At 40.1% G+C, this 21,619-nt stretch overlaps 1 protein-coding gene across 2 annotated transcripts in view; it reads left to right on the top strand.

Moving 5' to 3' along the window:
• The window catches only part of atg7 (ATG7 autophagy related 7 homolog), a 104,684-nt gene that overhangs the window by 43,590 nt on the left and 39,475 nt on the right, over window positions 1–21,619 (top strand). For both annotated transcript variants that reach the window (XM_081357555.1, XM_081357554.1), the window contains exons 15-18: window positions 1,718–1,794; window positions 5,912–6,027; window positions 8,055–8,130; window positions 17,357–17,437. In XM_081357555.1, the coding sequence (XP_081213681.1) occupies window positions 1,718–1,794; window positions 5,912–6,027; window positions 8,055–8,130; window positions 17,357–17,437 (350 nt within the window). The remainder of the gene's footprint in view (window positions 1–1,717; window positions 1,795–5,911; window positions 6,028–8,054; window positions 8,131–17,356; window positions 17,438–21,619) is intronic.

Below are 21,619 nucleotides of genomic sequence, written 5' to 3'. Positions count from 1 at the left end.
ATTACTACTCAAAAAGAAATCTGCAAAATGTTGAGTATGTTTGTTCATGCCAAGAACTGTATTTTCAGAGATAATAAATGAAACATGCTAATATGTGTTTTGTAGCAGGCTTGTGTTATAAGTATTAAAAAGTAGGGATGCACGATAAATCGGCCACCATATCGGTATCAGCCGATATATGCTTATTTTTTTATGTTATCGTTATTGGCTCGATAAGAATATCTGGCCGATATATTAAAGCTGATAAATAATGTATTATCTCCATCAGCTGAGACGCTTCAGATGCGCACTGTTCAACATGATGGTTATAAACTGCTTGAAATATGATTGAAATCGCTTCAAAAAAGGAAAATACAGTAAAGTGCAGCACAAGTGTGTCATATCGGCTACATCATATTATATTAAGAACATCATCATAATTGTGTGTTTGGGACGTGGATTGTAATGGTGAGACTTTTGTTTTTGTAATCAGGCTCTCAAAAATGATATAAAAATTTGGATTTAGATTTATCGGCAAATATATCGGTTATCGGCTTTCAGATATTAAGAATTATCGGTTATCGTATCGGACAAATTTGTCATATCAGCGCATCCCTATTAAAAATGCATCTTAACTTATTATATAGTTATTTTTAGTTAAATTTTAATGTTTAGACACTACTGGTAAAAAGTGTTGGAAACACTTTATTTTACAGTGACCATGTTACATGTACTTACCATAGTAATAACAGTACATTATGAATAATTACATGCAACTAACCCTCAACCCAATCCTGTTGTATGTGTTGTTAAATAATATTACTCAGTCCTTAAAAGTATAATTACACAGCAACAGAGACACCTTAAAATAAGGTGTAACTAAAGTGTTTTATTACAAAAGCACTGTTCTTTGATTGTGTCTGTCTTGCTCTGTTGGCTTGTAAACAGGTCCAATCCTGCAATGTTGATTGAAAATTAACATTTCTTCTATTAATAAAATTAGGGATGCGCCAGTATAATTTTTACATATTTATCGGCCGATACCGATAACCGATAATTCTTTATATTTGAAAGCCGATAACCGATATATTGGCCGATAAATCTAAATCCAAATTTTTATATTATTTTTGAGAACCTGATTACAAAAACAAAAGTCTCACCATTACAATCCACGACCCAAACACACAATTATAATGATGTTCTTAGTATAATTTTATGTAGCCGATATGACAGACTTGTGCTGCACTTTACTGTATTTTCCTTTTTTGAAGTGATTCCAATCATATCATCATGTTGAACAGTGCGCATCTGAAGCGTCTCAGCTGAAGGAAATAATTAATTATTTATCGGCGTTAATATATCGTCCAAATTTTCTTATTGGGCCGATAACGATAACATTAAAAATGAACATATATCGGCCGATACCGATATGGTTGGTGATCACTAAATAAAATATAATTAAAATGCAAAACTGTCATCTAATGAGAAAAAATTCAAACTGACTTCCATCTTCCAGAAAAATGAAAACATTTATTTTGCTTTTGGAGATACACTAATAAGTGCAATATGATACACATGATCACATGTTCAAATCTCTTCATTCGCTGGATTGGTTCACAGCATTCACTGATCAAGATTCATAGTTTCATTGGTCATCTTGTATAGGGATGCTGTATTCTGAGATTCTGAGGTGTTTGCTTGTGATTCTGCTGTAAGCATGACTTGTATTAATTCTCAGGAGCGTCTCTGTTCTCCAACATACCCGGACACCGTCTCGGCTGCTACTTCTGTAATGATGTGGTCGCCCCTGGAGACGTGAGTTTTAATCAAGTACTTTCATATCTGTAGTGAAATTAGGTTTTCCTCTGGACATGTATTAAATTAAATTCTAGCTCAAACCAGTCAATCATATGCTAAAGTGCCTTGAATTCAATCGACACTCTTAGCTGTAAATCATAACCTGAAGCAAAATATGATTGAAAATTATGTTCAAACTGAATAATCCTTTACAAGGGGCTTTCGCACCGGAGGAACCTTTTCATAGTTCCTAGAACTATTGGCGGAAGTACGTGGCGGATTTCTAGGAACTCCTTTTAGATGAACTAATTTACTCCTACTTCAGAGTCGGTCTAAACCAGCACTATAGGAACTACAGTGACGTTAGTGTTCACTGATTGGCTGAACGCACGCGAAACACCAGCACACGCCATTATTAAAAAAGCAGTGTAAACACACAGATTATAGCCTATATATTTACTCCACTAACTCTACGAACATGTAAAACAGTGATAGATGAAGCTCTTAACCTTTACGCTGAGGAGAAAATCCTGCGCATCTTTGAGGAGACCGAGAGAAACATGATTATGTGTTTCTGCTCAGCAACACTGGACATTCATTACTGTCTACTTTCTATTAATTACAGTTCTCTCTGATAACACTGTTAGACAGATCGTAAACTAATGAACACGGAGAACGAAAGCACTGTGTGACTCTGGCGTTCTCAGCGCTATCAAAATAAAAGTCCTAAGGGAACCAGTAGTTCTCGGGGAGCCATCCTGGTGGCTAGTCCTTAGAACTACACGGTGCGAAAGCCCATCATGAATAGGTTTGGTTTCCATGATTTGTGGTGTCAGCTGTTGTTTAACCCTGCTAGTGAACTGTTCTCCCCTCATTAGTGAACTGTTCTCCCCTCATTAATGAACTGTTCTCCCCTCATTAGTGAACTGTTCTCCCCTCATTAGTGAACTGTTCTCCCCTCATTAGTGAACTGTTCTCCCCTCATTAATGAACTGTTCTCCCCTCATTAGTGAACTGTTCATTAGTGAACTGTTCTCCCCTCATTAGTGAACTGTTCTCCCCTCATTAATGAACTGTTCTCCCCTCATTAGTGAACTGTTCTCCCCTCATTAGTGAACTGTTCTCCCCTCATTAGTGAATTGTTCTCCCCTCATTAGTGAACTGTTCTCCCCTCATTAGTGAACTGTTCATTAGTGAACTGTTCTCCCTTCATTAGTGAACTGTTCTCCCCTCATTAGTGAACTGTTCTCCCCTCATTAGTGAACAGTTCTCCCCTCATTTCATTAGTGAACTGTTCTCCCCTCATTAGTGAACTGTTCATTAGTGAACTGTTCACCCCTCATTAGTGAACTGTTCATTAGTGAACTGTTCTCCCTCATTATTGAGCTCTTCTCCACTCATTAGTGAGCTCTTGTCCACTCATTAGTGAACTGTTCTCCCCTCATTAGTGAGCTCTTCTCCCCCATTAGTGAACTGTTCTCCCTCAGTATTGAGCTCTTCTCCACTCATTAGTGAACTGTTCTCCCCTCATTAGTGAACCGTTCTCCCCTCATTTCATTAGTGAACTGTTCTCCCCTCATTAGTGAACTGTTCATTAGTGAACTGTTCACCCCTCATTAGTGAACTGTTCATTAGTGAACTGTTCTCCCTCATTATTGAGCTCTTCTCCACTCATTAGTGAGCTCTTGTCCACTCATTAGTGAACTGTTCTCCCCTCATTAGTGAGCTCTTCTCCCCCATTAGTGAACTGTTCTCCCTCAGTATTGAGCTCTTCTCCACTCATTAGTGAACTGTTCTCCCCTCATTAGTGAACCGTTCTCCCCTCATTTCATTAGTGAACTGTTCTCCCCTGATTAGTGAACTGTTCATTAGTGAACTGTTCACCCCTCATTAGTGAACTGTTCATTAGTGAACTGTTCTCCCTCATTATTGAGCTCTTCTCCACTCATTAGTGAGCTCTTGTCCACTCATTAGTGAACTGTTCTCCCCTCATTAGTGAGCTCTTCTCCCTCAGTATTGAGCTCTTCTCCACTCATTAGTGAGCTCTTCTCCCCTCATTAGTGAGCTCTTCTCCCCTCATTGGTGAACTGTTCTCCCCTCATTATTGAGCTGTTCTCCCTCGGTATTGAGCTCTTCTCCACTCATTAGCGAGCTCTTCTCCCCTCATTAGTGAGCTCTTCTCCCCTCATTAGTGAGCTCTTTTGCCCTCATTAGTGAGCTCTTGTCCACTCATTAGTGAGCTCTTCTCCACTCATTAGTGAGCTCTTCTCCCCTCATTTGTGAGCTCTTCTCCACTCATTAGTGAACTCTTCTCCCCTCCTTAGTGAGCTCTTCTCCCCTCATTAGTGAGCTCTTCTCCCCTCATTAGTGAGCTCTTCTGCCCTCATTAGTGAACTGTTCATTAGTGAACTGTTCACCCCTCATTAGTGAACTGTTCATTAGTGAACTGTTCTCCCTCATTATTGAGCTCTTCTCCACTCATTAGTGAGCTCTTGTCCACTCATTAGTGAACTGTTCTCCCCTCATTAGTGAGCTCTTCTCCCCCATTAGTGAACTGTTCTCCCTCAGTATTGAGCTCTTCTCCACTCATTAGTGAACTGTTCTCCCCTCATTAGTGAACCGTTCTCCCCTCATTTCATTAGTGAACTGTTCTCCCCTGATTAGTGAACTGTTCATTAGTGAACTGTTCACCCCTCATTAGTGAACTGTTCATTAGTGAACTGTTCTCCCTCATTATTGAGCTCTTCTCCACTCATTAGTGAGCTCTTGTCCACTCATTAGTGAACTGTTCTCCCCTCATTAGTGAGCTCTTCTCCCTCAGTATTGAGCTCTTCTCCACTCATTAGTGAGCTCTTCTCCCCTCATTAGTGAGCTCTTCTCCCCTCATTGGTGAACTGTTCTCCCCTCATTATTGAGCTGTTCTCCCTCGGTATTGAGCTCTTCTCCACTCATTAGCGAGCTCTTCTCCCCTCATTAGTGAGCTCTTCTCCCCTCATTAGTGAGCTCTTTTGCCCTCATTAGTGAGCTCTTGTCCACTCATTAGTGAGCTCTTCTCCACTCATTAGTGAGCTCTTCTCCCCTCATTTGTGAGCTCTTCTCCACTCATTAGTGAACTCTTCTCCCCTCCTTAGTGAGCTCTTCTCCCCTCATTAGTGAGCTCTTCTCCCCTCATTAGTGAGCTCTTCTGCCCTCATTAGTGAACTGTTCATTAGTGAACTGTTCACCCCTCATTAGTGAACTGTTCATTAGTGAACTGTTCTCCCTCATTATTGAGCTCTTCTCCACTCATTAGTGAGCTCTTGTCCACTCATTAGTGAACTGTTCTCCCCTCATTAGTGAGCTCTTCTCCCCCATTAGTGAACTGTTCTCCCTCAGTATTGAGCTCTTCTCCACTCATTAGTGAACTGTTCTCCCCTCATTAGTGAACCGTTCTCCCCTCATTTCATTAGTGAACTGTTCTCCCCTCATTAGTGAACTGTTCATTAGTGAACTGTTCACCCCTCATTAGTGAACTGTTCATTAGTGAACTGTTCTCCCTCATTATTGAGCTCTTCTCCACTCATTAGTGAGCTCTTGTCCACTCATTAGTGAACTGTTCTCCCCTCATTAGTGAGCTCTTCACCCCCATTAGTGAACTGTTCTCCCTCAGTATTGAGCTCTTCTCCACTCATTAGTGAGCTCTTCTCCCCTCATTAGTGAGCTCTTCTCCCCTCATTGGTGAACTGTTCTCCCCTCATTATTGAGCTGTTCTCCCTCGGTATTGAGCTCTTCTCCACTCATTAGTAAGCTCTTCTCCCCTCATTAGTGAGCTCTTCTCCCCTCATTAGTGAGCTCTTCTCCCCTCATTAGTGAGCTCTTGTCCACTCATTAGTGAGCTCTTCTCCACTCATTAGTGAGCTCTTCTCCCCTCATTAGTGAGCTCTTCTCCCCTCATTAGTGAGCTCTTCTCCACTCATTAGTGAACTCTTCTCCCCTCCTTAGTGAGCTCTTCTCCCCTCATTAGTGAGCTCTTCTCCCCTCATTAGTGAGCTCTTCTGCCCTCATTAGTGAACTGTTCTCCCCTCATTAGTGAGCTCTTCTGCCCTCATTTGTGAGCTCTTCTGGCCTCATTAATGAACTGTTCTCCCCTCATTAGTCCACCAGAGACAGGACTCTAGACCAGCAGTGCACAGTGAGCCGTCCGGGTCTGGCCATGATTGCTGGAGCTCTTGCTGTGGAGCTGATGGTGTCTGTTCTCCAGCACCCAGAGGGGTACGTGCCATTCATTCACTTCAACACAGCTACTGAAATCAAGTCTGTCTTCTGATGCATTGTAGACAAATCATGAAGAATGCCTGACTGAAGCAGTTTTAAAATGTATGAACTTTAGAGCTAGCCATTTTTCTATGCCCTTTTGTAGCATGTTCACACTGGAAGTACACTCCAAATACCCGGATGATGCACTTAATTAAAGAGGCCGTATTATGCCCTTTCTCAAAGTCTTGATGTTGTTTTTTGGGCTCTGTTAGAGCAGGTTTTTATGGAAGCTTGTTTCCGCCATAGAATAATAATAAAAAAGGTTATTGCAACTTTTTCTCACAATTCTGACTTTTTATTTCAGAATTGCATGATATAAAGTCGCAATTGTGTGTTATAAAGTAAGAATTGTGAGATATTAAATATAAACAAACTCTCAATTCTGACTTTATAACACGCAATTGCGACTATATCACGCAATTCTGACCTTATATCTCACAATTCTGAGAAATAAAGTCAGAATTGTGAGATGTATAATCGCAATTGTGAGATAAAAAGTCGCAATTATCTATTAAAATTTTTTATTCTGTGTCAGAAACAAGCTTCCACAGGTTTTCCTGCTTGAATGTTGATTATTCTCCTCATATTCTCCATTGTTGCGGCTCCTCTCTTCCCAGTCTGTCAGTAACGTTCTGTTTACTTCCTGTCTCTATGAAGCCCCTCCTTCTGAAAAGCACACTCTGCTCTGATTGGTCGGCTGGAGCAGTGTGTTGTGATTTGTCGAGCGCTTCGAGTGTGTTTGGGGGAATGTGACCTACTTTAGTTACCATTTATGCATCAATCATCGGCATGCTTTCATTTAATTTCAATATGGATGGAATATATACAATCAATAAATAGAGCAAAATCTTGCAAATTGCGAAGGCTGGCCATTTTAATATCAGTGTAAGAGTAAGATACAAAATAAGAAACAGCACTTTTAGCAATTACGCTGTAATGTCATATCTGAAGTGCAGAAAAAGCCTGTGTATTGCTTTTCATGTATTTCCAGATGAATGAGAGGGTATAGAAAGCTTTCATTCATGTTTACTATTCAAGGAAGACTTTAAAAAGCAGGGGCCGTTCCTCTCAGTGCCCGAGATAGTGCTGGCATCCAGTCGGGCTCTCTTCAGGTGCATTACGCTGTTATAGAGCCGGGATAAAAGCCTTCAGATGATACGAAACCCTCGTATGATAAGAGATCCACTACTGCTTTCAGCTGCTGTGTTACAGGAGAACTTCCACTTCAGAAACCACAATAGAGTCAGAGAGTATCAATCATTTGTGGGATTTTAAAACACATTTTCCTATACAGTGTTTTTAATATGCGCTGTGGCGCAGCGGGACACTCTGATTGGTTCTGATCTTTCTGCTGAGGCTACGCCTACATTTATGCGAATACATTTGAAAATGGCGTTTTCGTTTAGAAACATTCTGCGTCCACACTAGCGTTTTCACGCTAAATGCTAAATTCCCCTTTACTGCGCATGTGTAAACCCTCACTAAAGCTCACTGAGACGATACAGACAGAAAAATAAATAATAAAGTTATCGCTCAATTCTTCTGACAGGATCATTTTATTGAGCAGAGTATCTCCTCATTCACTGATGGTCCAGGTCGCTCTCACTCACTATTATATGTTTGGTCTAAACCGCTAAAACTGCTCATGTTTCACCGCAGGACAGCAGATGTGAGTGTATTCTGTCATCTCTGCAGGACTGTGATATGAAGAGTGTGTGAACTCACATATTTCAGCAACAGTGTGAGAGTGAATAGCAGATAACAGACACAATATAAACATCAATATCTATATAATATGTGTCACATGACTAAACTTACGTCATCGTTATTGAGGACTCAATATTTGCGCGGTGTCTGAGAGGTGTGAGCGCTTCAGATGAGTGCACACACACACACACACACACACACACACACACACACACACACACACACACACACACACACACTGAGAGTCTCTAAGCATTACCCTGTTTCTCTGCCAGAGGTTACGCAGTGGCCAGTAGCAGTGATGACCGGATGAATGAACCGCCAACATCACTGGGTCTCGTCCCACATCAGGTCAGTTGTGGATATATATATTATTATATACATTTATATGAAAATGTTGGCCTATTCCGATAATTATTTATATCTGAAAGCCGGTAACTGATATATTGGCTGATAAATCTAAATCCAAGTTTTTATATAATTTTTGAGAGCCTGATTACAGACAAAAGTCTCACTGTTAAAATCCACGACGCAAACACACAATTATTATGATGTTCTTAATATAATATGATGTAGCCGATATGACAGACTTGTGCTGCACTTTACTGTATTTTCCAATCATATTTCAAGCAGTTCATAATCATCATGTTGAACAGTGCGCATCTGAAGCGTCTCAGCTGAAGGAGATAATACATTATTTATCGGCTTTAATATATCGGCCAGATTTTCTTATTGGGCCGATAACGATAACATTAAAAATGAAAATGTATCGATACCGATATATCGTGTATCCCTAATTATAATAATGAACTTTATTATTATACAAATACCCTGCTGAATCACGGATCACGATCACAATCTTATCACAGTTATTTTTCATGTTGGATTTTAAGGGTATTTTGCAAGTCACTGATTGGCACAGGCAAACCCATTTACATATTTTAAAATGTAACCTCACAAAAGATCAAAATATGTGTAAAAATGTTACTTTTAGTAGGACAAATACAATATAAGATACAACTCATTTAAAGACAAATAAAGAAAATTAAAAAGTGTAATTTAGATTAAACTCACGAGACTCGTTAACACAGACTGCGGTGCTGGTGTTTATTGTGGGATTGAGGGTTTTGTAGAAATGTCGTCATTTCCACCATGTTTTGGGTGTGAAGTCGACGCAGACGTGGGTCGGATCTGCCGTGTTCCTCACGATCGTCTCCTGTGTCTCTGGATTGCCAATGAAGAATGAAATTGCACATTGACAGGAGCAAATCCGCAGGCTAATCCTCCACGAGAGTGTTTGGAGGCTCGTGCTGAAGTGATGGCCTTATCTTCGCACGCTCAGGGACGTTCCCCAGCTTTACGAGCCTCTGGAGTCAGAGCGAATGAGGAAAAGCAGGGAAGGTTATATTGGGGATGAAGAGAAAGTGTTCGTACTCCTCAACTCTGAATGGCCTCATTTCCATCGTCTGAAGATTCAGCATGACGTCACTTTTCACACGCATGAACAGGATTTTATATGTACATGACTATTTCTCTGAGCCTTTGAATGAATATCAAACACGCATGTAAAAAGGAGATATTTAGTAGAATGTTCACACTGCTCTTTTCCATGCAGTGATAGTGGATGGGGATCAGGGGTATTATAGTTACTCATACTGGACTGGGGTGGTCGAGCTCCAGAAATGATTTCTGAAGTCATTTGGAGCTTTTTTGTCATTATTTGCTTCTCTTTTCCCATGTCAGATCTCATTCACATTATTGAGACACACCAAATACATTTATAGTGAGTTCCTTTCTTAGGTTCAATCCTCAGGGAATGCATCTGATAACATCTACATCATGAATGTAATGTAATGCCACTTCTGTCAAGTGCATACATGTGAATGTTTGATCAAGGGAAAAATTAAGATTGTCCACCTTTACTCGTGTTATTCCAAACTTGTATGACCTTCTTCCTTGTGTTGGAACATAAGATAAGTTATTTTGAGAATGGATGATGACATCATGATTTGGGTGAATTATCCCTTTAACCCTCAGAGGTCGGAGATCACGCCGGCGTGATCTGCTCGCTTTTTTCCTTATGAGTTGAATTGAGACCCCAAATACTCTTTTGACTTTGATTTTATAAAACAAGTTTCATACATCAATCGATTCTGTTAAATGTGTATTATTTTTGTGTATACTCACAATAAAAACAAAATGTTGTGCTTTTTGCCAAATAAAGAAAAATAATCACGAAGCGAGTTCTGCCTTCTCTCTGTCCGTGTAGTCCATTCTGAAACGCGTCCGAAAATGAATCATAACTCAGCGAATACTTCTCACACAGGCACGTGAGATATGTCTTTATGAAGCTTGAAATCTCCTCTTTTAAATGAAGTAATTTATATAAAAAACAAATGTTTTTAACTCATGTAATCCCTTTGAAAGCAAGGAGAGGTACCGTTTTTCCTTCTCCCTTCATTATCTCTAAATGAGCTGCAGCCGCCCCGCCCCCGGCGCGATTCACATGTAAATAGTTTACCTGATCTAGTATGCATCGCATACGCCCCCCGATCAATGCCATAAAAACACAGTTTGTTCATCAGACTTCAGACTGATAGTTCATCGCGTTTTGAGTATGACACGCTTCTCCGGTAATAAAGACTCCCTTCAGATGATTCTGGACAGCGAGGAAGAATGCACCTTTTCCTCAGAGGACGAACGGCAGCATTTTGAAGAGCGAATTCCGCCGAGAACACAATTTCAGAGTAAGTTTTACTTAAAAGTCTTTTGTCTTTTATTTTTCGTGTTCGCATTTATGAGGAAAAAACAATATTACGTGACAGTTCTCCATTATGGACGCGAGCGCTCTAAAAAAAGCACTAAAAGACTTTCAAACTTTCACAGAGACCTCAAAACAGAAAGTACAAATCCTTTCTTTAAAACGAATTTCGTTTTGTATCAATTGTATCTTAATTTTAATAATTTTTTCATTAACAAATTTCCTGGATTTAAAGTAAATATAGGCTAGCAATCACAACATAAGGTGCTTGAACTGGAGATCATCATGAACCAGACCGTAGCCTATACTCGCCTCACATGTCTAAAAAATGTGAAATATATTTACAGAAAGCTGGTTCTAAACAAACCATCCAAAACACTAGCCTACTGCGAAGATCGCGAGTCAATAGCCTATCGTCAACTTCATCTTTGCCAGAAGTTAAATTTAAATCGCGTGTGTGAATGAATGATGATGTTTTAGCAAACTGAATTGCTACTGAGATGAGTAAAAATCGACTGAAATATGAATACATAGATAAAATGTAGGCCTATAATCTTTTTTTTTTTTTACAAAGAAAGAGTACACTTGAAATATTGTTGAAATTGTAATTATTGTTGTAATTGTAACCTTTTTAATAAAATAGCAAAACATATTTACAAGATAGATGTAAGCAAAATCTTAAATGGTCAATATAAGTCTTCTAAATATATCTGTTGTTCTTGTATTGTGGCTCAGTCAGTTTCACACCTGAGTGAATGGCTCATCATTATGCAAAGTGGGTGGGACACTGTAATCTAAGGTGTAAACTACTCCTCCCCCTCGCATATTGGCTTTCCAAGCAAAACCTGTTTTACATCAATTTAAATCAATGTATGGTTTTATGTGAACGATAAAGCAAGACTATTTTCACATAATTTTGAAGAAAAAACACTAGGCGAGGACATCCATTTCTCAAAAGTCTTATTGACACTTATTTACTATGTGTTTTGTGGCCTTATTTCAGAATTTTTATTTTTTATTTTTTTCAATAACCACGCATAAACATTATTCTCTCAAAAATGAAAACATGTACATACACATGGCTCACATATTATGGTAGCCCTGTTTGTGCTTTATAGAGTGAATTTACACCTTTGCCATTAATATGTTTATAAGCAACTGAAAAAAGCACAAATGTCAGGGCATGTCAGAACATCTCAAGGGCCCCAAAAACAGCCCAGACCCCAGAGGGTTAAGACTTTAGTATTTAAATTAGCTCTGATGTGATTGGCTAAACTCTGTGTTGGTGTAATTCACTGGGAGGAGCCAAGCTGCTGAATATTGCTGATGGGAAGTTATATGTTAATGAGCTCATGGTTGTGATGTCATAGCCATGATTTTTGCCGTTCAGTAAAAAAAAAAAAAAAACTGTGTATGACGGACACAGGCAGATTTGATGTTATGGTTTGGATTAATAAAGAACTGATTCTGATTCCACATAACAATTCCAATTTCCTCTTTTCCCCTAATTATATGCTGTTAATAAATCGTTCTCACTCAAAAACAAGTGATTATGAGTCTACAAATTCAATGCAAATATCTAAACATTCTTTAATCAAGATGCATTCACTGAAGAAGCAAAACGACTGAAGATATTGAGTCTTGTTCACTGAAAAACTGATTAAAATCAAGCAAGATTTTGCTTGAAATAATAATAAATATCTGCCAATGAGGTCAGTGTTTTCCTTTAGAATTAAGTTCATTTTTGCAAATATTTGATCTTATTTTAAGCATAAATGCACTTCAGTCATTGTTCTTCTCCAGTAAATGTATCTTGATTTAAGAATGATTAGATATTTGTGCTGGAAAACACTATTCCAGTTCCTCGAGGATACCGAAACATGGTGCAAACATGGCCGTAGCCAGCTATGAGGTCACCGAGGTCTGGACCTCGGTAATTTTTTTGTATTCAAAAATAAAATTTCAAGCTCTCTGAATGATTAATTAGCCGTTTAAACCACGTCACATGTGTGTTTGCAATTCATGTTGCTGCGAGAAGGTAGAACAGTGAACGGGGCTTGAGAGCGTGCGTGAGGTGCTTAAAACAAAGTAGTTTTTGACGCGTTCGACTCGAGTTCGAATTCGCCTTTTGCCGAACTCGCTCTTCTCCCTTTTCCCAATGAGATGTAAAATGTATAGCTAACATAAAGGTCTCTAGCGTTATATTTTGCCAACGAACTAAAATCGAAACCGTGATATGGTTTTGTGCTTTATAAAACAGCACAAGACTTTAAGTATCCTATATAGGCATTATGTTTGTGCTGCGTGATTTAAAGAAAAGTGCGCACTTTGCTCACGCGATCAAAGAGTTTATTTCTTGCTAGTGGAGAAGACATTAGGACAAAAATATTGTAATTTTCCTGTAGTGTAATGTAAAATATACTTTTGAAATATTCATTTTCATTTAATACAGTACGTTTATAGGCTATTTTATGTCATAGGAATAATTATATAAATCATTATTATATTATTATACTAATTGTTTGGCGTCCTAAAACACCAGTGATAATTTAATGTAGACTGAGACTCTATATCATAACTAAAAAATATGTTTGAGCCCTCTTTAATGTCCAGGTACAAGTCAATGCTTTTTCTTTGTGCACAGTTCATGGGTTGAAGCCATTTTTTTTTACAGTCTATGGTTGAAGCCCGTTGAAGCTCTTAATTTTGAGCTCTCAAAGTGCACCAGACTGATGCATTTAACTTTAAAATGTACAAAATTTTCTTGCGGGGGAGCATGTCCCCGAACCCCCCTAGAGGGACAGAGGTTTACCCAACATAGTTTTAAAAATCCTATGGGAAAGAACGATAATTTATTAACTTTACTCCAGCATAGTACAACAAAGTTCCTTTTAATGTCCTAAAATGTACATGGACAAACTATACATTTGGCCTGCCTTAGGGGGGGGCCTACAAGACATTGTGCCCAGGGGCCTCTGAATTCTTAATCCGGCCCTGCACCTCACCCCGGACCTCACTAATTTTCAAACCCTGGTTACGGCCTTGGGTGCAAATGATCCTGTTTTCCTCATGGTGTGCACGTGTCAAAAAGATGATTTGGAATATATTTTACTAGAAGATGCTATTTCAGTCTTACTATTGAAAATCTCATGTTTAAGTCAATGTGTTACTGCTATTTCATTGCAATTATTTCTTAAGCTTCTTAAATTAAGTTCTACACCATTTTTTTTCAGTGTATGATTTTATTTTTATAGGACATCATGGAAAAGCACAGACATATATTTCGCTGTGCTTGCGTGCACTTGCATTTATGATGCATTTTACATGCAGTTGTTTATATTGTTGCTTCTTCCAATTGTACAGCCTCGCTATAATTCATAAAGTGGCACAGCAGGACCCCCTGCCTGTGTGCTGAATCTTAGCAAGACACACACACACACACACACACACACACACACACACACACACACACACACACAGGGGGCTAATGACGCAGCTACAGACGTCAAAGAGCCGCTCTCCGGCTTATGAGCTCCTCTAGCATGAATATTCCCTCCTCAAGAACCCGTAATTTATATGCGACTCCTAACGAATAATGCGATTAATCAGGAAAGCTCTCTTGACTGTGACTCAATATCATCACAAGACCAGACGCTGGTGAACCGGACACAAGCCACGACTGGGTCATTATAATCCCTGACCTTAGAAATCAGTCTGGATGGGATGTAGTGTGATGAGGATTTTTGCATTAATGTTGCAGGAGAACATTGGGAAGTGGGAAGCGTCTCATTGGCTCACACTGACCCCTGCTGGCCGTCAGAGGAACTGCAGCGGAAGCTTTAGATTTGGCTATTAACCTGTGATCGTCTAGTGAGCACATGTGTGTGTTTGAGAGCAGAGCTTGTCAGCTGTGTGTCTCAGGACTGTGTGTGTGATGAAGCTCTGACAAGCAACAGGACATTATTATTGATCGTTTGGTTTCTGTTTCACTGGTTTGGGGTTGGGAAGCTCCACTCGCGCTCCACAGACTCTCGTTTAGAAGTTTGGTGTCAGTACAGTTGTTTTTTAATTAATCAAAGATGCATTGAATTTATCAAATGTGACAGGAAAGGCATTTAAAATTGTTTCCATGTTTCCACAAAAATATGAACTGTTTTCAACATAAATGTTTCTTGAGCATCAGATCCTCATTAGAGTGATTTGTGAAGGATCATGTGACACTGAAGACTGGAGTAATGATGCTGAACATTCAGCTTTGATCACAGGATATAAATTACACTTTACTGTATATTCACATAGAAAACAGTTATTTTAAATTGCAATAATATTTCACTGTTTTTACTGTATTTCTGATCTAATAAATATGAAGCTTGTTTCCGCCACAGAATAAAATATTTTAAAAGATAATTGCTACTTTATATCTCCCATTTCTGATTTTATAACACAATTGCGACTTTATATCGACGCAAACTCGCAATTGTGAGGAAAAAAAGTCAAAATTGCGTGAAATAAAGTCAAAATTTTGAGATAAAAAGTCGCAATTACCTTTATTATTTTGTATTGTGTGGTGGAAAGATATAAATGCAGCATTGCTGAGCAGAACAGACTCTTTCTTAAACATTAAAGCATCTTTCCGACCCCAAAGCTTGAACGGTAGTGTGTTTTGAACCTCAAATAACTTCCCTTTTTTCTTTTCCTTCAAACCTGCAACTTTTCATTTACCAGCCCAGATGATTAATAACTGAACATATATATTGTGGCCACAACAAACATGATTCAGATGCATAAACAGCATTTTAAAATGTATGCATTTAATTGCATTAATAACAATAAAAGTGTGGAAACAAACGCCCTTCATTTTAGTGGATGTATGGAGTCGGTTCTCCTGACAAACTAACAACGTCATCCACTAACCACAATCACACAAAGTCTTTTCAGTCAAAGCCCTTTTTTATGTTTTGCATTTAGACTTGTTTAATATGGTTGATCACGTGCTCAAACTTCATTTCCCTGATATTTCTTTCCTCCAATTTGATTTAAAACGTAATTAGATTTGAACAGAAAGTCATTGGAGGCATTTCTAAGTATGAATCCGACTTATTTTGTGGATTTGAATGTGGATTTACATCAAAGTTTCTTGAGCTGGAACGCATGGAATCATGGGTAATGCGTAATGTAAATTCCCCGTAATCTTCCCACCGATGCCTCGACCGCTCTTATCTTTTCCTCCAGCTCTTTCTTTAATTTGCTTTCAATTAAGATAGTAACTCTCGAGTCTATGTGAGGAGTGTGTGACTGTAACCAAATACACACACACACCACTCGTTTATTCCACCGCCAGATATATCATACGTCACGAGAGATCATTGAGCTTTCATATGGAAACCTCCAATAATCATGTACATTTACTTGCAGAAAGGGTTTATACAAATATATAGTATAGTAACACACACAAAAAAATTGTATAGTAAACAAGTAAAATATATAGTAAAAAACTAACCTATATAATTAATAACGAAAATAAATTGTAATACATACATATAAATTATATGAGATTTAGATTTATTACATTAAATAAACACACACACATGCATGAAAATATAGCATAGTAAAATAAATATGTAAAACAAATAAAATCCAAATAATTTTTTTTTTTTAAATAAAAGTTTTTATAATAAATATGTATATATTCAATAAATATGATAAATATAATGGAAATTAATTTAAAACACAGATCAAATATATAGTATTATATAGGATATTTAAAATGAAACAATATTATATAGGATGAGAAAGGATTGGTTGATTAGAATTGCATTATAAATATACTTATTCTCATGAAATTACCATATATTGTCACAGTAAGACGTTTTACACTTATACTGGGCTACAACTGTTTCTGATTGGAAAGTGTGTGTGGGACATGACAGTTTATTTCGTTTTGATTTAAGGAATGATTTTGTTTTTATAATGATGTATTTAAAGAGGAAACTCGCCTGTCCATGATCAACTCCGGGACGCAGGATTAGTTTCGATCATCAGCTCTCTCTGTCAACTCAGGCTTTATATTGAGTTTAGGAGTTTAGTGTGACATCAGCAGCGAACAGCCAATCACAGGCTGAGATTCACTTCTCTCTTCTGCAGAATATTACGAGATTACAAAATATTAAGAATTTAAACAAATTTACACAGCAAGAAGAAAATAGCTGTCTATGAAAGAGGACAACTAAAATAAAAAGTCTTGCTGTATCAGTGCAAGTAAAAGTTGTGAAGTTAGTTTACACAGTTGATAAATGTATAGAGAGAATTGAACATAAGCTCACATGTAGTCATTTTATTGCTTTATCTGTTGATTCTAAAGCGTATTTATATTACCTTTATATATTTATTCATTTAAACTGTGCGTAATAATAATTGATAAGCTAAAATTGCACGTGTGATCTATTAACGGTATAATAATTACATAAATAATATCTAAATCATACAAAATTATTATTCTAAATAAGCATTACTAAAAGCCAGAGGATTTTGTCTTTAAAAATCATTAGCTGTGTAGTGACCTTTAATGTGGAGTAGAAACAGGAGTTTGGTGTGGTTTAGGGTTATTTACTTGTAATTATGCAAAATTTACAGTTATTAGTATAGTAAGTCCATGTAGTAACGTGCAACTACGTCACTTAAAAATAAAGAGTTACCTTTGATTTTAAATCGTTACTACTTGCTGTTTTTACTAACACACACCAGGTGGCGCTAGAGAGTGAGGAATATTTTCTTTACTGATTATGTGTTGCTTAAAAACATTTGTTGTCCTTCCAGATTCGAGGATTCCTGGCAAGATTTGACAACGTCCTTCCTGCAAGTTTGGCGTTTGACAAATGCACCGCATGCTCACCAGTAGTAAGTGACCATTTACATGCTTTATTAAAATTACACTTTATTAAAAATGTCACACAGTGCCAGAGTCAAGCACTGACTGAAAACCAGGTTTTGTTATTATAATGCAATAATTTATAATCAAATACTATGCTTGTGTAAGGAGTGTCAGAGTCTAATGGTATCTCAAGCATGCTTGTCCTGCAGATATTTGAAGTATCCGTTGATGATGTGTGTGTGTGTGTGTGTGTGTGTGTGTGTGTGTTAGTTAGAGAGGCCATGTGTGTTTAATTAAGCTTCTTGTTGATGTCACAGTCGCATGCGAGTAATTAGGGCTGAATTGAAGTGTTTTTTCCCAGCGGTCACGCTGTTGTCGACGGGTTCGCGTCTCATAAATCTCTTCTGCATGTGTGGATGTGGGTTTTCACTCGCCCTCGCTCTTATTTAGTGTTTTCGGAGCCACTCCTTCCTCCCAAACACACACTGGTACGTGAATACAGTGAGTCTGAAGCCGTAACTCTTCCCTTCCCCCTCTTCACTCACTTTCTCCCAAGTTCTCTCTCTCTCGCTCTTGCTCTCCTTCTATTTTCTTTGCGCTGTAAAGACATAAAAAGCCTCATAAAATGTCTCAGATCTTTAACTTTGATGCAAGACTGTGTGAGGTCAGAGTCGAGGGGTTCCTATCCCTGTCTTTTACAGAAATAGTTTACCTAAAAATATGCATTTCAGTGTTAAGACACTAAGGTTGGTATATTTAAACTCGTTTCTTTAAACTTCCAAATAAAAAGCTTTTATGTAGTGAACAGAAGTAAAGGCCATTTAATTCAAACACTGACTAAATCCATGAGCTCTGAATAGACCTGCATAAAACATCTTTAGTATTATTATATAGTGCTTTCAACAGACCCATGGCCACCAAAGTGCTTTACATATTGCCTCACATTCACCCATTCATTCACTGACGGCCGTGTCAGCCATGCAAGGTGCCATCCAGCTCGTCGGGAGCAGCTGGGGTTAGGTGTCTTGCTCATGGACACCTCGAAACTTGGTCAAGTGGAACCGGGGATTATTGAACCACCAACCTTCCGGTTTGTAGACAACCTACATGAACCACTGAGCCACTGCCATAGATAGATAGATAGATAGATAGACAGATAGATAGATAGATAGATAGATAGATACTACCTCACACCATAACTTTAGACTTGGCACAATGCAGTCAGGCAAGAAAAGTTCTTGTGGAAACCGCCAAACCCAGACTCGTCCATCGGATTGCCAGATTTGTGGCAATTTTTTTTTTTGTGGCAATTTTTTTTTTAGATTTGTGATTCGTCACTCCAGAGAACATGTCTCCACTGCTCTAGAGTGCTTTACACCACTGCATCCCTCTCTTTACACCACTGCATCCCTCGCTTTACACCACGCTTTACACCACTGCATCCCACGCTTTACACCACGCTTTACACCACTGCATCCCACGCTTTACACCACTGCATCCCTCGCTTTACACCACGCTTTACACCACTGCATCCCACGCTTTACACCACTGCATCCCTCGCTTTACACCACGCTTTACACCACTGCATCCCACGCTTTACACCACTGCATCCCTCTCTTTACACCACTGCATCCCTCTCTTTACACCACGCTTTACACCACTGCATCCCACGCTTTACACCACTGCATCCCTCGCTTTACACCACGCTTTACACCACTGCATCCCACGCTTTACACCACTGCATCCCTCTCTTTACACCACTGCATCTCTCTCTTTACACCACTGCATCCCTCTCTTTACACCACGCTTTACACCACTGCATCCCTCTCTTTACACCACTGCATCCCTCGCTTTACACCACTGCATCACACGCTTTACACCACTGCATCCCTCTCTTTACACCACGCTTTACACCACTGCATCCCTCTCTTTACACCACTGCATCCCTCGCTTTACACCACTGCATCACACGCTTTACACCACTGCACCCCACGCTTTACACCACTGCATCCCTCGCTTTACACCACTGCATCCCTCTCTTTACACCACGCTTTACTCCACTGCATCCCTCTCTTTACACCATGCTTTACACCACTGCATCCCTCTCTTTACACCACGCTTCTCTTTTTTGCATCCCACGCTTTACACCACTGCATCCCTCTCTTTACACCGCTGCATCCCTCTATTTACACCGCTGCATCCCTCTCTTTACACCGCTGCATCCCTCTCTGTACACCACGCTTTACTCCACTGCATCCCTCTCTTTACACCACGCTTTACACCACTGCATCCCTCTCTTTACACCACGCTTCTCTTTTTTGCATCCCACGCTTTACACCACTGCATCCCTCTCTTTACACCGCTGCATCCCTCTCTTTACACCACGCTTTACACCGCTGCATCCCTCTCTTTACACCACGCTTTACACCACTGCATCCCTCTCTTTACACCACGCTTTACACCACTGCATCCCTCTCTTTACACCACGCTTTACACCACTGCATCCCACGCTTTACACCACTGCACCCCAAGCTTTACACCACTGCACCCCACGCTTTACACCACTGCATCCCTCTCTTTACACCACGCACTGTACCCCACGCTTTACACCACTGCACCCCACGCTTTACACCACTGCACCCCACGCTTTACACCACTGCATCCCTCTCTTTACACCACTGCATCCCTCTCTTTACACGACTGCATCCCTCTCTTTACACCACTGCACCCCACGCTTTACATCACTGCACCCCAAGCTTTACACCACTGCATCCCTCTCTTTACACCACGCTTTACACCACTGCATCCCTCTCTTTACACCACTCTTTACACCACTGCATCCCTCTCTTTACACCACGCTTTACACCACTGCACCCCACGCTTTACACCACTGCACCCCACGCTTTACACCACTGCACCCCACGCTTTACACCACTGCACCCCAAGCTTTACACCACTGCATCCCTCGCTTTACACCACTGCATCCCTCTCTTTACACCACTGCATCCCTCTCTTTACACCACGCTTTACTCCACTGCATCCCCCACTTTACTCCACTGCATCACACGCTTTACTCCACTGCATCCCCCGCTTTACACCACTGCATCCCACGCTTTACACCACTGCATCCCTCGCTATACACCACTGCATCCCTCTCTTTACACCACGCTTTACTCCACTGCATCACACGCTTTACTCCACTGCACCCCAAGCTTTACACCACTGCATCCCTCGCTTTACACCACTGCATCCCTCTCTTTACACCACTGCATCCCTCTCTTTACACCACGCTTTACTCCACTGCATCCCCCACTTTACTCCACTGCATCACACGCTTTACTCCACTGCATCCCCCGCTTTACACCACTGCATCCCACGCTTTACACCACTGCATCCCTCGCTATACACCACTGCATCCCTCTCTTTACACCACGCTTTACTCCACTGCATCACACGCTTTACTCCACTGCATCCCACGCTTTACACCACTGCATCCCTCTCTTTACACCACTGCATCCCTCTCTTTACACCACGCTTTACTCCATTGCATCCCTCTCTTTACACCACTGCATCCCTTTCTTTACACCATGCTTTACACCACTGCATCCCTCTCTTTACACCACGCTTCTCTTTTTTGCATCCCACGCTTTACACCACTGCATCCCTCTCTTTACACCGCTGCATCCCTCTCTTTACACCGCTGCATCCCTCTCTTTACACCACGCTTTACACCGCTGCATCCCTCTCTTTACACCACGCTTTACACCGCTGCATCCCCGCTGCATCCCTCTCTTTACACCACGCTTTACACCGCTGCATCCCTCTCTTTACATCACGCTTTACACCACTGCATCCCTCTCTTTACACCACGCTTTACACCACTGCATCCCTCTCTTTACACCACGCTTTACACCACTGCATCCCACGCTTTACACCACTGCACCCCACGCTTTACACCACTGCACCCCACGCTTTACACCACTGCACCCCACGCTTTACACCACTGCACCCCAAGCTTTACACCACTGCACCCCACGCTTTACACCACTACACCCCACACTTTACACCACTGCACCCCAAGCTTTACACCACTGCATCCCTCTCTTTACACCACGCTTTACACCACTGCACCCCAAGCTTTACACCACTGCACCCCAAGCTTTACACCACTGCACCCCACGCTTTACACCACTGCACCCCACGCTTTA

This window comes from Scardinius erythrophthalmus (genome assembly GCF_964197995.2).
Source record: "Scardinius erythrophthalmus genome assembly, chromosome: 25".
In the NCBI taxonomy this organism is placed as follows: domain Eukaryota; kingdom Metazoa; phylum Chordata; class Actinopteri; order Cypriniformes; family Leuciscidae; genus Scardinius; species Scardinius erythrophthalmus.
This window is presented reverse-complemented; position numbering and strand designations above follow the sequence as displayed.